Source organism: Sinocyclocheilus rhinocerous, unplaced genomic scaffold (genome assembly GCF_001515625.1).
Source record: "Sinocyclocheilus rhinocerous isolate Xijiao unplaced genomic scaffold, SAMN03320098_v1.1 scaffold1211, whole genome shotgun sequence".
In the NCBI taxonomy this organism is placed as follows: domain Eukaryota; kingdom Metazoa; phylum Chordata; class Actinopteri; order Cypriniformes; family Cyprinidae; genus Sinocyclocheilus; species Sinocyclocheilus rhinocerous.
In genome coordinates, this window is record NW_015670979.1 from 954,283 (window position 1) to 972,590 (window position 18,308).

Genomic DNA, 18,308 nt, shown 5'->3' on the forward strand with positions numbered 1-18,308 from the left:
CCAATATTAATCCCAGCACCGAGTTAAGCCTAAATCAAAGTTAGGCCTGTGCTTAACATCTGTGAATGACCAAACTATACCAGCTGAAATTTTAATGTCCAAACTGCTATTTTCTTAATCATAACCCGTGAAATGTTGTGATGGGGGAAAAAGCACCTATGAAATGTCAGAACACAGTTTTAAGAGTGAAATAACAAAAAACATGTAAACTTCCACTAAAGCATTTGTGCTGAACCTCAGAACAACAGGAGAAATGTGCCTTAGAGTAACGGAACAACTACAGTCATTAACAAGTTCCACTGCAATGAGCAGACGGAGGGAAGAAACTGTTAACTAAGCAACAGTTACCACAGCAACACCACAACCAATCAGCAAGCCTGACTGTGCAGGAGGAACACTGTCAGACTCATCCAAGCACCCAAAGTGATCAAGTGTAAAGAGTAAACAGTGATATGAAGATGAACATATACGAATGGAACAACAAAAGAAAAAAATTAAAACAAGTCTTTGTAAAGTTTTAAAGGGGTCATATGATGCGATTTCAATTTTTCCTTTCTCTGTGGAGTGTTACAAGCTCTTGGTGCATAAAGAAGATCTGTAAAGTTGCAAAGACTAAAGTCTCAGATCCAAAGAGATATTCTTTATAAAAGTTAAGAGTCAGCCACACCTACCTAAAACGGCTCGTTCTAACACACCCCCACATACCTACGTCACTATGTGGGAAGATTTGCATAACACCGCCCAAATGTTCACACAAAGAAAGAAGGAGTAACTTTTATTCTCGCTGTAGTATTGTTGTTGTTAAGTTGTATTTACAACATTGTTCCAGAACACTTCAACCCAAATATTCAGATATGTGCAGCACATTTTATGGAGGAATGTTTACTGATCCTGTGAGAGTAGACTACAATGACGGCTGTTCTGACCCACGGACTGCAAGTAAGTTTTTTATATTTAAAGAGTTTTTATATTTTATATTTTTTATATTTAAAGCGAGTTTTTTGGGCAGTGTAGAGTAGGGCTTGTTGTTTGTCATTTCTCCGATCACAAATGCAGACATGGTTTTATGTTTACGCGGCGCGATGCAACGCAACGCGTAAAAAGACAGTATAAGTCATTATAATCCATAATTATGTCCTCACTGGATGCAACAAATGCCTCGTTTATAATGGGTTTTCATGTTTTGAATCATCGCTCCGGCCTGACAGGGCATCATCACAGTATGTGAGGGGCGTAACATTTCCGTCACACGCTTGAGGTATTCGGCCAATCATAACGCACTGGATAGCTGGCCAATCACAGCACACCTCGCTCAGACCGATGAGATTTGTAAAAAGCGTTTCAGAAAGGCGGGGCATAGAGGAGAAACAATAATGTACATTATGTGGAAAATAATGTGTTTTTTGAACCTTAAACCGCATAAACACATTTCATTACACCAAATAAACAAAATAATGTTCTTTTTAGCAACATCAAATGACCCCTTTAAAAACACCTCATTCTGCATAGAAACACGTTGGACAGGTCCGCAAAACACTTTTGCTCTCAAAGTGCATACTTTTGCTGAAAATTCAGATGCCACCTTTTAGAGCGAGGTGACTTTAAACTCATTAGCACAGTGTTGTGCGTTTCCGGTCCGTTTGAGCTTTGAGCTTCCGTGAGAGTCTGCTTGGAGCTGCGCTTTCTGTCTGGTCTTTGAGGGACTCTGTTGTCCCCAAAAAGCGCTCATTCCACTGGGTTGTTGCCAGCTTTGACCCCCGCCCGCCCGATCTGGAGGCACGGCAGCTTGGCGCAGTTTTTGAAGAGCTGCTCGATGGCTATGTGCCGTACATGAAGCTCTGATGAAAGAGAGTCCTTCTCCTGCACAGCTACAGACAGCTCCTCAAACACATCTGAGACACAAACGCAGAGTCTGTGTTTTAGTACACAAGAATAATGATAACCTACATAAGAAACGTGAGATATGCATAAGCAGAACTCAACATAAGGATGGCCAGCTGGCCAAAGCGTAGATCTGTTGCTTGCCCTATATCTTACATTTTTTGATAATGTACATGCATTTTTATACCTCACAAACTTGACATTTGGTTGTAAAATATCTTTTTAAACTTGTCAGGTAGGTAAAATATTTAAACTGGCTGATATGGATGGAGGTTTTATCAAAGTGACAAGACTTGTTGGCATCAGTAAGAATGAGATGAGAATCACACACCAAACAGTAATGTTTTTTTTTTCTATGTATGCCATCATTTTCCAGAAAAAATGTTAATGAATTTATGGAATATCTTGTATAATATTACTGCAAATGATCTTTGTGAAGGAAAAAAATACATAACATTTAATCTTTTCAATTAAATTTAAATCAAATACATAAATAAAGAAAATAAAGAAATAAGAAAATGACTAAATGAAAATGTAAACTGAAATAAAAATAGTAAAATATTATAATAGTATAATATAAAAACGGAAACAAATTATGAAATAAAAGTAAACGATAAAATGTATACATATACATAAATAATAAAATGTATATATATATATAAATTAATAATGAAAGGTAAATGTAAATAATTAGATGTACAAATAAATATTAAAATTAGTTAAAAACTTATTCATTCATGTGTTGGGGCCAGATCAAACGTTGGCAGGGTAAGTACAAGCGCCAGCAGAAAGCTATTCCTGTTGCTTTAATGAGATTAATAATTTATCTACCATTTTACAATTTTTTTGTTGAAAATCCATATTTTGCAGAGGAAATATGTTATATCACAAAAAAATAATAATAGTTTATTACTAATATTAAGTCCCTTTCCCCCCCCAGAATGTGTTTGGGTTCAAAGGAATAGTTCACCTAAAACTGAAAACTATCATACTTTTCTTATTTTTGGTTGAAAAATCCCTTTTAAGCTTGAAGATGAGACTCACTTTGTATCTGTAGCAGCAGCTGCTCGTTCAGCTGGTGAAGCTCCTCCACACTCATCCTCACCACTGAAAGAGAAAGGCAAACACTGTCATAAAGTGGGTATGAAAATCATTCTCTAGCTATCCTTTTCAATAAAGTGAAAACTGACAAACACATCTCCTTTCACAGCTGAAAGCAAATGCCTTCATAACAGTCATTGAGTCATTCTCCTCAGACGTGTGACCCTGATGACACTTCTGTTTTTAACACAAGCCATTTCATTGGGATAAGGAGACAGACATTGAAGAACTGCGAGAGAAATCAAAGTCTAGATTGTGACCTCAACCCTTTATTGGTGCTTTGTGGACTATATTGATGGGAAAGATGCCAAGATACAAAGCACCAGATAAAACCCTAATGGTGAGGATATCGATTTCCATCCTTCCCTTTGTCTAAGATTACTGTGGGAATTACACAGAGATAATACTAACAAAATCAAAGCAAATAACACCATTCAAAAGTTCGGGGTCAGTAAGATTAATTAAATATTTTTGAAAGACGTCTCTTATGCTCACCAAGGCTGCATTATATACAGTAGAAACAGTATAGGGCTGTCACGATTCATCGATTTTATTCGACTATTCGATTTTTAAAAATCCTCTACTTCATTTTGCTCGCGTCGACTAACCAGCAAAATACCGGAAGTGGCGCATTTCATGGATGAGAATTCATAAAACACATTAGACTGTTTCCCAAGGCTGCATGATATATTAAACCCATTTAAAAATCATAATTAAGCATAATTGTGAATTCACAAATGCTACGATTTAATTAAATAATTATATGCGATGCAGTTCTAATACAGTATATGTGCTTTAATTATTTACATGCGTGTAGGATAAGCAGCTCCTTTCTTTACATGCGTCACACAGCAGCTCCTTTCACAGTAGTTCCACAGGAACTGTTATCCTTTACATCATGTGTGGAGCATCTCAAACGCCATCTCTGCACGTTGTTGTGAGTTTGGGTTTATTATAACATTCACCTGGGAACGCAACATGCACCATTTCATCAGATTTGTAAGGTAAATCATTTATAAATCTACGCAAACCTCCAATTAATTAATTTAATTAAATAAAAAAAAGTTTTTTTTTTTTTTCCAGAAATACTGCACATTTACTTTTTTCTCCTAAATAAATTCTGGTAAATAACATTTCTGGTAAACACTCCTTTAAAAAGTGTTTTTTGATTATAATTGTATTATTAGTAGACTAGAACACGTGGATATGTTGTCATTCTTACACTATAATACTGAACTTTGATTTCAGTAATTTGGACTATGAGATGGACACTTGCTTCTTGCACTCTATGTTGCACTTTACTTTTGCTTTAAAAAAAGGAATTCATAGACATTTGGATTTCATTTGGTTTAATAAAAAATAGTTTAATAAAATATTCTTAAGTAAAATAGTTGGGGGTTTTTTTGTGGGGAAAAAATTGTTTAGATTAATCGATTAATCGACAAACTAGTCAGTAGATTAATCGAAATAAAAACAGTCGTTAGTGGCAGCCCTAAAACAGTAATATTGTGAAATATTATTACAACTTAAAATAACTTTTTTATTTTATTTTAATGTATTAAATGTAATTTATTCCTGTGATGCAAAGCTGAATTTTCAGCAGCTATTACTCCAGTCATCAGTGTCACATGATCCTTCAGAATGCATTCTAATATGATGATTTAGTGCTCAAGATACACTTTTTTATTATTATTAATGTTGAAAACCATTGTGCTGCTTGATATTTTTGTGGAAACTGATTTTTTTCAGGATTCTTTGATGAATAGAAAGTTTAAAAGAATAAAATTTATTTGAAATAAAAATCTTTTGTAACATTATAAATGTCTTTACAGACATAATTTTAATGCCTCCTTGCTGAACAAAAACATTAAATTCTTAAAAAAAAAAAAAAAATGATATTGACCCCACACTTTTGAAAGCTAATGTATATCATGAATACTCACGCTCTTCTTGACTGTGTCCCGTGTGTCTCCTCTGTCTGGCTGTGTCTCTCTGCTCTCGGTTCTGCTGTTCTTGTGGGTGGTGTCTCTCTCCAGCCCACAGTCCCTGGCGTGAGCCCTGCAGCAGGCCGAGACCAAGCTCCTCTGCAGAATGGCAGTCCAGCATGGTTTTCCCATACTCTGGCTCCGCCATCGACGCCTCCTCTGCCCATCGTGGGGCGTAACGGGGAACTTGGGCATCGGACTGGGGCACGAGCTTCCTGCCGCCCTGCTGAGTGTGACACAGAATCTGTTTGGCCCCCCAGTGCCCAGGTGTCTCAGCGGTTACGGAGTCTCTGTTCTGGGCGTACTGTATAATGCGGTTGATTCGCTGACTCAGAGCCCGCTTCACGCCATCATACGCGCTGTGGGAGGCCTTGGCGCGGGAGAGCTTCTGGTTGGCAATGAGATGGTACTTTTCAAAGCAGTCTCTATGCCCACGTAGAGATTTGGAGTGCAGCAGGGTGGCACTGGATACACCTGGTATAAAACACAAAGGAGTAGACACTTTGATATTTGCAATTCACTTTGTTATGAGCCAAAAGTACAAAAAATGCTATCAAATGCAAGGTCAAAGGTCAAGTAGCAAATGGTCATGTTTTTATTCTTTCTGATGTGATACTGCATACGACTTTCATGAAAGGACATCTTTATGATCATGACAGAGGTGAAATGGTTTGGATTATTAAAACTGTGATTATTTATTTGTTTGCAGGCGTGTATGAGACACAAAGACATAAATAATGGCTCAGTACAACCACAAAACTATGCAGATTTGACTGAGTGGCCTAAATAAATATATCATCTAAAAGATTACATAAAACACACATAAAATATCCAAATCTCAAATATATTTAGGAATTTCAAGTGAAATCTCTCAACAGCTTCCAGAATATGAAAAATGAGGAAAGTTCAGACACTGCTCAAATATTTAAAGAATCATGAGAAACAAATGAAAGCAAAGAAATAAGTGAAAGACTATTCATACTGTCGTTAGGGGAGAGTGAGTGTGCCACATTTTACTTAATCCTTTAGGCAAGGAGAAATGAGGCAGGTAAAATTAATAAACCTAAATATATTTCAGGATGTCTGCTATTAAGTAAAATGAGTAGGAGAGGAGAAAAAATCCACAGACACAGCTTAGCCCTAATGTTGAAGGGTAAGGTGAATTATAGTGTAATATGTGAAAGATTTACATCTCTAATAAAAATATGAACATAAATTAGAGAAATTACATTTAATAATGCAGATTCCCATTATTACTTTGCTGTGCATTAGTCACATTTTCATAATCTAGCCAATAAAAGGTTTAAAATTCAGAATATTTTAATATAGTGAAATAATTTAACATTTTATTCCACCGCTACAATTTTGAAAATTTTTTTTATTGCAATAATTGAAGACTGATAATCAGCCAATTAATTTACATTTACATATTTTATATACTTTGTTTGAGGTCTGCAAGTTTTTTTTCAATTTGATAAAAATACAGTTAGGACAGTAATATTGTGAAATATTATTACAATTTAAAACAACTGTTCTCTATTTCAATATATTTTCAAATGTCCTTTATTCTTGCGATGGCAAAGCAACATTTTCCACAACCATTACTCCAGTGTTATATGATCCTTTAGAAATCATTCTAATATGCTGATTTAGCGTTGTTTTTATTATCAATGTCACAGTTGTTCTGCTTAATATTTTTTTTCTCTCAGGATTCTTTGATGAGTAGAAAATTCAAAATAACAGCATTTGAAACAATATTCTGTAATATTATCTTACTGACCCCAAACTTCTGAATGGTAGTGTACACATTGGCACCAATATTTTTAGACTTGGATACATTTGCTTTGACAAAACATATTTTACCTGCAATAAGTGTATAAATGTATAAAATGTACTTTTAAATGCTAAAAATTGTATTCTTCAGTGGTATATCATGGGCCTTTTCTAAATATATATAGTCACATGAAAACAACTGTAGCCATTTTGCTAGATTAAAGATTTGCTATATTTGCTAGAGTGACCCATCTTAACCCACTCTCCCCTACAAATTTAATATGATCCGAGATCAGCTTTCCATCCTTAATTGGACCTTCAACCCCTAACAACACTGTAAAACTGAACTCTGACAAGCTTTAAACAGTTGCAACTATAAATCATTCCATCTCTGAGCAAATCAGCACATGAAAACATCGCTTCTTGTCTTGGGTCCTTGTTGAGCAGAGTAAAATCATATCTCTGGCTGTAACTCAAAGTAGGCCAAGAACAAATAAAACACAGGCACAGAACGAATGCTGCTGGGTGTCTTTGTGTGTTGGTTTTGTGTTTGGATGTGCCTTTTATGTCAGAGCTCAATTTTGTTCAAACACGTTTTGAGTTCTAATCATGTCACACAGCAGCAGCCAGCCAGCGAGAGAGAGAGAGAGAGAGAGAGAGAGAGAGAGAGAGAGAGCGAGAGAGTAGCTGACCAGACAAAGGACAGCCTTGCCTAATACCCCTTAGAATAGGAATTGGCCGACTCAAAGTGCCCCCTACCTTAACCATACATGATGCACCATTATATAATAACTGTATCAAATTTAAAAAAGTTTCACCAAAACCAAACACCTTCAATACATTAAAAAGATACTTGTGATCAACACGATCAAAAGCCTTCTCTTGATCCAGGGCAATTAATCCAACATCCACATTGAAACCATTACAAATATCTACAATGTCTCGCACTAAAAACAAATTATCCATAATAGACCTCTTTGGAATGCAATACGATTGATCCAACCAAACAACCAAACCCAAGTAATTTTTTAATCTATTTGCCAGACATTTTGAAAATATTTTATATTCTGTTGTAAGAAGGGCAACAGGACGCCAGTTCTTTAAAAAGGCTAAATCCCCCTTTTTTGGCAATAATGATAAAACAGCATATTGACAAGTAGTAGGTAAAACGCCATCTCTTATAGACTCACATAAAACATCAAAATAATCGTGTCCAATGCAATTCCAAAACCTTTTATAAAAATCTGCCGGCAGTCCATCTATTCCAGGGGACCGTCCTGAACTAAGTTGTCCCACAGCAGCAGTAATTTCCTTAAATGTTATACTAGCATCCAAGACAGTTTTAGAATCAGAGTCCAGCTGAGGAAGACCTTGAAGAAGCTGTGTCATCCATTCATTATTTTCACAGTTTTCTGCAGCATAAAGACTTGAATAAAAATCCACAGCATGGTTTCTCATTTCAATAGTCTTATACGTTATCCTCCCATCAGGGAGTTTCAGACATGGCATTTGTTTTTGTTGAGCCACCTTATATTCCAGGTTAAAAAAAAAAGAAGTCGGTGCATCCATTTCTACTAAAGACATGACCTTATCAAAAGACCTTATCAAAGCTCCCTTTACTTTCTCATTTAGGACCAGACTTAGCTCTCTCTTTTTTTTTTGTAAATCATTATACAGTACAGAATTATGTGCATCAACCATCTGCAATTCCATTGAATTAATTTGCTTTTCAAGTGATTCAATCACATTCTTTATTCTACTACTACAGTTGGCTGAATACTGCTGACAAAAAGTTTTTATTTGAGTCTTGCCTACATCCCACCACTGTTTTAAGTTTTCAAAAGAACTTTTTTTCTTTTTCCAATTTTCCCAAAAGAAACCAAAATTATCACAAAAAGCAGCATCCTGGAGCAATTTAACATTAAAATGCCAGTAAACCGATTTTCTAGGTACATTTGACATTGTCATTGTCATAATAATTAGATGATGATCAGAAAAACCTACAGGGCAAATGTAACACTCAATTACTCTACTATTAAAATATTTAGACACACAAAATCTATCTAGTCGGGCAGCACTAACTCTATTATTAAAAGCCTTAATCCATGTATACTGTCAAAAGATTTAGAAATTCTCACCACTCACACAGTAGCTCTCACCACCATCACCACTCTCACCGACTCCCAGCATGCAACAGAGAGAGAGAGAGAGAGAGAGAGCGAGAGAGACACTTATTTTCTCTTAAAAGGACAAGCTGAAAATTCTGGCATTATTTACTCTCTCTCATGTTGTTCCAAACTTTATAACTAACTTTCTTCAGTGGAACACAAATCAGGGTTCGACATTAAGGACTGCCTTAATGGCACAGGGCCAAAAAAACTTACAGCCCTATTTAATTCATTAGCATCTTTTAGTATTTATTTGTGCTATTGCTTGTAATTTGTTTATTTGTTCTAATTTTACTCCTGACTGTTTGCTTGTTTGTACATACGGTGCCATTCAAAAGTTTGGGATCAGTAGGATTTTTTATGTTTTTTAAAGAAGTCTCTTGATGTTCATCAAAGCTGCATTTATTTGATAAAAAAAAAACAGACAGCAAAATTGTGAAATATTATTGCATTTTAAAATACGTTTTCTATTTTAATATTAGTGCTGTCAAACGATTAATCGCATCCCAAAATAAAAGCATATTATTTATGATGCATATATAAATACATACACATGCATGTATATATTTAAGAAAAATATGTTTTGTTTATATATAATATTTATATTTATATATAAATTATATACGTCAATATTTTTTAAATATATACATGTATGTTTGTGTATTTATATATACATAATAAATATACACAGTACACACACATATATTATGTAAACAAAAACTTTTATTTTGGATGCGATTAATCGCAATAGTTTGACAGCACTATTTAATATACTTTAAAATATCATTTTTTCTGTGATGCAATGCTGAATTTTCATCAGCCTTTACTCCAGTCTTCAGTGTCACATTATTCTTCAGAAACCATTCTAATATGCTGATTTATTATCAATGTTGGAAACAGTTGTGCTGCATATTTTTTGGAACCTGTGATACTTTTTACAGGATTCTTTGATGAATAAAAAGTTAAAAAGAACAGATTTATTCAAAATAGAAATCTTTTCTAACAATATAAGTCTTTATTATCACTTTGTATCTATTTAATACATCCTTGCTGAATAAAAGTTAGGGATGCACCAACACCACTTTTTCCAGAACGAGGCCGATACGGTTACTTTTATTTTTGGCACTTTCCGATACTGATACAGATACCTGTATTTTCATTGCATTTGTAATTTTAAAAAATACTGGGTACAGAAACCAAAAGAATATGAATAATGTTATTTAGGCTATATGACTATGAATAATATTAGTTATTTTCACAATTATGCCCAGTAAAATGTATTGTACAAGAATTTGCCACTTTCACTGTTCATTTTATTGCTCTATCTTAGGCTTGCTGTGATGGTCAGTGTTGGCGGTGTTAGCGTTGTTAAGCCGCAACACCGGTTACATCACTTGCCCACCACGGCACCACCCCCATCGACATATTGATAAAATCATGTAGTTCAGCTAAGGCTGGAATACACTACATGACTTTTAAAATCTAACAAAAAGAGTGAGGTGAGAAAGACAAGACAATGGTGGAAGGTAGGAATGTGCAAATTAACCGTTAACCGAAAGTAAAAAAATGACCGATTAATACTATCAGTTTAAAAGTTTTTTTTTTTTTTTAAGTTCATTCAAAAAGCGATTTCAATACCTGCATAGTGATAGCGTGAAAATTATAAACAATATAAGAATGTTTGCGGGAGCGGCCACAAAAATTGTGGGAGCGGAACACACACGTTGCGGGAGCGCGCGGTAATGGTCAGAATTTCAGCAGGAGTGGAATTACGAAATAGTTCCACGCAGAGCTCTACTCCAGAACGTCGACATTTTAGCCTACTTTTTTAGTTTTTTTAAAATTATTTTTATAAAAACTACACACATTGTGCACTAAGGTAGGCCTGCTATTTATTTTTATGTCTGATGAATAAAGACTCTGCCGGTTCTTTAAGGTGCATAGAAGGATTCAGTGTGTTTTCGTTTTGTCATCTTAATGTTAATTTAATTGAAAAATATTTAGTGTAGGCCTATTTATTTTATTCTTTTTATTTGTTATTTTATTCTGTTTTTCTCTGTTCTCAGAAGCGCTGCAGGTGTGTGATATCTTGATCCAGGTTCTGTTGTTGCTCTGTATGCTGCTGTTTGCACGTTAAAATAAACTGGTGAAAATTTTTTTTTAGTATTTTTTAATGGGTCACAGACACTCATCCATTCTATTTTTATTTAATGCTAATTTATTATTTTAATCTTATAAGATAACGGTTAAATGTTCAGATAACAAGTAACGGTTGTCGGTTGGGGAAAATTAACCGAAATGAACATCCCTAGTGGAAGGTTTAGTTTTGAAACAAAATGCAAAAGCGCCTGTTTGGCAATATTTTGGATTTTGAAAAGCCTGTTGCCTTTTTTGAGCCTGTTGACTGTTTATCTAAGGTGATTTTAGAAGTTTTTTTTTTTTTTTACATTTGTATCTTATTTATTTGGTTCCACAGTGTTTGCTGATTTTTACATTATTAACTTTATGTGATTTATTTATTTTATTTTACATTAAGGTGTATGCCATGCCTCCAAGGTTTCTTATTCGTTTTGCTGATAAATGTTCTATGTTTCTTATTTATTTGGTTCCACAGTGTTTGCTGATTTTTAGTTTTTTATATTTAAACTTTGAGTTATTTGTTATTTTATATTAGGCCTATATCATAGGGCTGGACAATAATTCAATATCAATATGTATCGCGATATCATGGTGAATTTTATTTGTTTTGTTAATAAAAGTTCTATATAAGGGAGTTTGTCGTTGTACTGTTTTGTTGTCCATTCAAGCAATTGACGACAAACTGCCGCTAATTCGTGTATGCCCACGGGCATTCACAAGCTATTTAAAAGCGAAGGAAAGCGAGGAAAAGAGGAAAAACCCTAACAAACTAAACCCCACCCCCAGGATTTTCATTTTCGACTGAACTTTCCCTTTAAGAACACACCGATATGAAGCAGCATTAAACAGCGGATTAGTCAGCACTGGTGGCTTTATTTTCCTTCATACAGCTTCAAGGTTATTGTGAACTGAGAAGCCCTCACCACATATACATCTTGTTTCTAGTAACGTCTGCACACAATATACCACTAATCTCAAGATTTTGGGTATCTGCTTCAGCTTGACTCACGGTGCTTTTCTTAACCAAAGTAGCTCACAGCTGAGAGAAGGCAAAAGCCAAATTCATTCACCGTCTTACGATAAACCAATTTCCTGCACTTCACAGCAAAGTCTGAATAACAGGAAAGCACACTGTAGAGTGCGATTATAAATAGAGGTACTGAAGGTTAGAAAAGCACACGCACACACAGGACTGTCTCTGACAGTGAAATGTGTGCACAAGGAGTTCGCAGCATTTTAACTACAGTACACCTTTCTGAATGCAATGTCTCCCAGGATTACCATAAGCCAATACAACCCAGAAATCAAATCACCACTGTGGGATATAGGGATGTAACGATTCACTCAACTCACGATTCGATTCACGATTTTGATTTCACGATTCGATTCGATTCACGATTTTTTTTTTTTTTTCTAAATTGAATTTTAAGACAAATTATAAATTAAATGTGTCCTTTTATTATTGCTTGGACAAAATGCTGCACATTTCTTTGTGCGGCTCGCAGTTAATCGTTACATCCCTAGTGGGATACCATGAGCCAAGCAAACGCAAAACCCTGAAAAATTGTGTGACTGATACATAGAGAGATTTTAAATGCAACTTTCTCACATTTCATTTTTCTCTGTCATCATCATTGGACTGTTTCAAGGCTCATAAAAACGATAAAACGAAAATCATAAAAAATCTATAAATATTCTTGTTACTCTGAAACAAGTATAAGAGAAAATTGTTTAAGTATATAAAAATATAATATTTTATATTATTATTATTGTGTAAAAATAACATTACAACAAACATAACTACATATATTTTTCAAATATATTTTAGAATATTATGCATAACAATAATAATAATAATAGTTGAATGTAAAAAATTAATTAAATTAAATTAGATTTTAAAAAATGAACAATAATTTGTTAAGTTAAAAAGATTTAGTAAAAATATACAGCTATAAAATATATAAAAACTCCATGACGACTTTAAATTCATAAACACCCTTTTTGCTGGAAAAAAGCAAGCGCCTCAAAAAAAAAAAAAAAAGGCATGTCATCAAAACACGAAATCTGTGTCAACTTGCAAATAACTGATTTCCATATCTAACTCATGTCTGAAAGCAGACAGAGGAAACACGGTTCTGAATCAAACCCTGCAGTGATGAAATACTCAATGGCGCTCGTGTAACACTCTGTCCTCAGTAACAAGTAAGTGGCTCTCGAGAAGAAAGACAAGAACGGAGACTGAGTCGAGAAAAGACAAGAAGCCCTGTAATCCATGTTACTACTACTCTGGTGAAAACAGCACCACAGAGATTAGTCGATTTGCCAAGGGTGAAAGTGGGAGTCGCTGTCATGGAAACGGTAATCTTATCAAGTGCAATCTATGTCATTTGCCTTTTCATCGCTGTTATTTCCCACTTTAGATAAACAGAAAATTCAATTACGTCATAAATAACCTTCAAACAAATCGAGAGCATCTCATTGAGATGTACACCATGATTTCAACGTACACTTTGATCTTGTTCATTGTTTCCAAGGATAATAATGTGTTGTCAATCTGATGGTCATATATTGAAAAATGTTTCAATTCTTCAAATGAAATGATTCAGCCACTGAATCGGCCTGTTTTTCCTGTCTCATGCGGGTTAATTCACAACCATGTGGGCTGCTTCTGCTTTTTGCGTCCTTACATGAAGTAAGGACACTGGATCCTTGACACACTTCAGTGTGTGTGTCTGTGTATGCTGGGAATGGGGACGTGGGGTAATAGTAGGACCGCTATGCCCAAAACAGCACCTCATGGTTAAAACTGGAGTGTGGTCAACAGCTGCACTGTTGACATGGTGGCTTCACGTGCACCCACAGCAAAATAAACATAGCTGTCCATATATCAACCCACTCCTATAGAAGCAATCAACCACTACTGATCAGAACGTAAGAGTAAAATATATCCCTTGGATTTGGATTAAAATGCTCTTCCAGGCTCAAGCAGAAAAGTAGGGCCTTATGATTTCCACGACGCAAAAACGCAGACAGAATCACTGAATTGAGTCATAAATATGGAGTTTACAGTTTGACACATTTTGGATGAATAAATCAAAATGGCTGCTATTTAAATATGAAATCTGCATGTTCTCTGTGTCTCTGTGTGAACGAGCGCTGCAGTTTCACCTGCTGCAATACTCAAGCATGCGTGACGCTTGTGGTGTTTTCAGCAACTGCCGTCTCACTATATGTGGACATGAAGTTCATCTCCAGAGCTGCTCTGAGAGTTGACATTTCAAACTATTTTCATATCATATACACACAGAAATTCAAAGGTTTTCACAACAACCTGTCAAAAAGTTTGGTTGAAGAAATTGCTTTCTTGTGTTTTAAGAAAGCCGTTTCATGCACGAGACGCTGCAAGAGACATGAGTGCAACAGTCAAACGTGTCTATGTTTACATAGAAAAAACAATGGAAAAGCAGCGCAAGCAAATAAAAAACCTGTAACTACTACTGTATGTCGGATAGTTCATGTTTGCTTCATGGTGACAGGCTGAAAGCTGCTTTTGTTTTTACAGAACATCTATAGTTAATAATAGTCTACTTGTGTTATACCTTAAGTCGTTTTGAATTTGAATCACCTGACTTTTGAGATTTTTTTTTAAAGCATTTTCCTTGTATTATTTATGAACATATAATATGTATAAGACAAGTTTGTACAATATGTAGTTATAGTTTATGCATCTTTTCTGCAAAGATACACAAGTGATTTGTTTAACATTTACATCATATTGACAATTTAATGTGTGGTGAACTTGGAATAGAATTTTCTTTAACTAGAGGGTTAATAAAGAAAAAGTTACTTGAATCATGTTGTAGTTACATTTTCAAGTTGACTAGTTAAAAATCGTAAAAAGATCGAGAATCGGTCAAATGTTCTGAAAAAAAATCAAGATTTTAATTTTTGGCCCAATCGCCCAGCCCTATTATTAAAACTTTATAAGACTTTACACAATTGTTTTTTATTTTTAAATTTAAACACAATTTGTTTGCCAAAACATTAAAGGAACAGTTAGATTTTTATTGATTACATTAAAAGATGAATTTGATTACCACCATATTTTTCTGATAATTAATTTAAATAATAAAACGTGTAATCCAGAAATTTGTGAAAAAAACAGAATTTGTGGGGGGGGGGAAACATTTGATGGGACCCAATTATTGTAAAAAGTAATACATTTTAACATTTTTAAGTTTTATTAATTCAATTAATTAGACATGCTTTTTGATTACTTAAATTTAATTTAACAGTCAAAATAGAACCCTGGAAAATTAAAATGGAAAACACTGAATACGAACACTGAAAATAAAATGTATTTTATAGGGCCCTAAACGTAATTTTTGTTAAACTTATAAATCATAAGTTTAATGATTTGATTTTATTAGACATGCCTTTTGATTGCTAAAATTGAAACTGGAATCAAAAAAAGTTAATAAACACAATAAACAGTGATTTTGGGAAAAATAAAACTGAATTTTTGGGGGGGGGGGGATTTTATCAAGCATCCAAAGACAACACAACTAAAGGCATTACTAGGGCTACCTTTGACAAGATTTTTCTGGTCGACTAGTAGTTGTTCATTTTAAGCATTAGTCGACTAATCGCACGTTTATTAATAAACAATTTAAATCATGCTAATGAGCCTTTAGCTGCTTACATAGCCGAATAAGCGCTCAAGCGCACGCATAAAGCTTGCCACAACACACCGGCAGAAGTAATGATGATGAATGTGTCAGGCAAAAACAGTAAGATTAAACTGCATTTACATTTTAATAATCTATTGATAAAGTAGTGTTTTCTGTGTATTCGGCTTAAGAGATGAATTCGGCGACACTGACTCATCTCCACAGTAGTGGATGCGCCTGCATGCAAGTTTCATACAGATTACATAATCTGAGAATATTTGTTTTTTCAGATTTGAATTGCTTCATTTGAAAGTAGACATTTCACTCTGCCTCCTTCTGTCATGCTGTGAGCGTGCTAACTTCAGACACTTGAATAGCGCACATTTTTCTAGGTTAACATTAGATTGAGCGGCCATGTAAAGTTGCTTCTACTTACATATTTCAGATGATAAGCCATATTTGAGGTTGATGAATGATAGGCGAGCATTTGGATGTACTGTATTACCACAAAATCCAGCCGTTAACGATCTGTCCTTCACGGACTCCGTGACCTCACCACTTCCTGTGGATTTTTTTTTTCTGCAACTAAGCGACTAATAAAATTTTGGTCGACCAAGCCTCTTCTCGTCAACTAAAGGTTAGTCGACTATTAGGGGGCAGCCCTAGGCATTACAATGTACAGCATCCGCTTGCATTAAAGACAAAGAACACAAAGGTTGAGTTCAACAGTGAACTTTACATTGATAAATTATTTTATGAAAGTAGACCAACCAGCATGCAATCAAGAGCAGTGTAAAACATTCTCCCATGTGCATATCCTGGAATAAACCTGTTGTGCGGCAATTTATGAAGGTAATACAACATAATACTGAGACCCTACATTACCTATGAGGATGTGTTTTCCCTAATGCCTCCATTTCAAAAGGACAGAAATATTGCTGAAAGTCTCCGATTACTCTGGAGCATGGAGAAGCATTACTGAAATAGAAAGCTCGCTGGGCAAGGGAAGCGCAGTCAGCAAATCTGCTCTCATCCACCATGCAGACTGCATTCACTGATTATCAGAGAGCCTTGCACCTGCAGGGTCAAAAGGTCACACTAGTGTACTATATTACATGCATCAGTTCAGATAGTCAAAATAAATAAATGAGAGCACCTGAAAAAATAGTAACATCTTGAGCACATAAGTACATAGTGGTTGAGCACACTGAGGTTCAGCATTATATTTGCTGCACTCCAAGTGTCTACTCGGTTATCCAGCCATTCACTCGGCTGATGTACGCAAGCTCCCATTCCACTGCTCTTACGTAAGAGGATGAGAGACGGCCTGTGTCTGCTGCGGGGAAACTGTTAGTCCTGCGTAAGTGTGCTCGGCAGAGCAAGAAACCAGCCAGCCATCAAGGTCTTTCAGGGCCAGTGGAAGAGAAGAGTGGGCAGAGTCTAACACAACAGTGTGATAAAAATAAAACCATTAAATGGAATGGCCTTGACAACACAAAAAACGATACCTTAAATCATACAGCTTGTTGAGGAGAGGTGTGTTATTAATTGGCTATAAAATCCAACAACAGACCTGGTGAGGAAAACAAATCTCATAGACTCGCATTAACGGTGGAACCAGAATCATATCTAGGGACAAGAATATGAGAGACTTGGGATCTTTATTTTTATTCTATAATATCTGTACTATTTATAGTAATATTTATATTATTTTATCTCTATTATATTATTTTTGTATTGCCAGATCTGCATCTGCCAGAGACAATACATCCTCTGTTAAACGTATGAGCCAAAATTTGCCAAAATTGGGGGCTGTAAGTAAATGCTGTCCTTTTAAACTTTCTATTCATCAAACAATCCTGAAATAATGATAAGAAATATTTCTTAAGCAGCAACTCAGCATATTAGAATGATTTCTGAAGGATCATGTGACACTTAAGGCTGGAGTAATGATGCTGAAAATTCAGCTTTGCCATCACAGGATTACATATTACTTTTTTTTTTATCAAATAAATGCAGCCTTGGTGAGAATAAGAGATTTTTTTTTAATCTTACAGACCCCAATCTTTTGAAAGGTAGTGTATATATCAGACCATAAAAACGTAATAAATGTATTGTCTACCATTCCCAGTAGTGCTTATGCTAATTCAAAGCAAGCAACTGATGTTCAGAAGCCCCATAAAATATTTCCAAAGCTATTCCATCAGCTCTAGACAGCATGAAATCAAAGTGTTGTTAAAATAAGTAACTGGCTGCTGCAATTATTTCTTACATAAGGGGAAAAAATATCCAGCAATGCAGGCATCAATTTTAAAACAACACAAGACCCTTGTACAACCATCCAAGAAGTAAAATTTAAAGGGGTCATATGACGTTGCTAAAAAAGAACATTATTTTGTGTATTTGGTGTAATGAAATGTGTTCATACGGTTTAAGGTTCAAAAAACATTATTTTCCACATACTGTACATTATTGTTTCTCCTCTAAGCCCCGCCTTTCTGAAACGCGTCGATTTTTACAAAGCTCATCGGTCTGAAAAGCGAGGTGTGCTCTGATTGGCCAGCTATCCAGTGCGTTGTGATTGGCCGAAT

At 35.1% G+C, this 18,308-nt stretch overlaps 1 protein-coding gene across 1 annotated transcript in view; it reads right to left on the minus strand.

Annotated features, from left to right (window-relative positions):
- Positions 1-1,452: 1,452 nt before the first annotated feature.
- The window catches only part of cunh21orf91 (chromosome unknown C21orf91 homolog), a 22,504-nt gene continuing 5,648 nt past the window's right edge, over positions 1,453-18,308 (minus strand). The window contains exons 3-5 of the mRNA XM_016546437.1: positions 4,926-5,441; positions 2,926-2,988; positions 1,453-1,892 (exon numbers count right to left, since the gene is read on the minus strand). Of these exons, the coding sequence (XP_016401923.1) occupies positions 1,726-1,892; positions 2,926-2,988; positions 4,926-5,441 (746 nt within the window). The 3' untranslated portion in view covers positions 1,453-1,725. The remainder of the gene's footprint in view (positions 1,893-2,925; positions 2,989-4,925; positions 5,442-18,308) is intronic.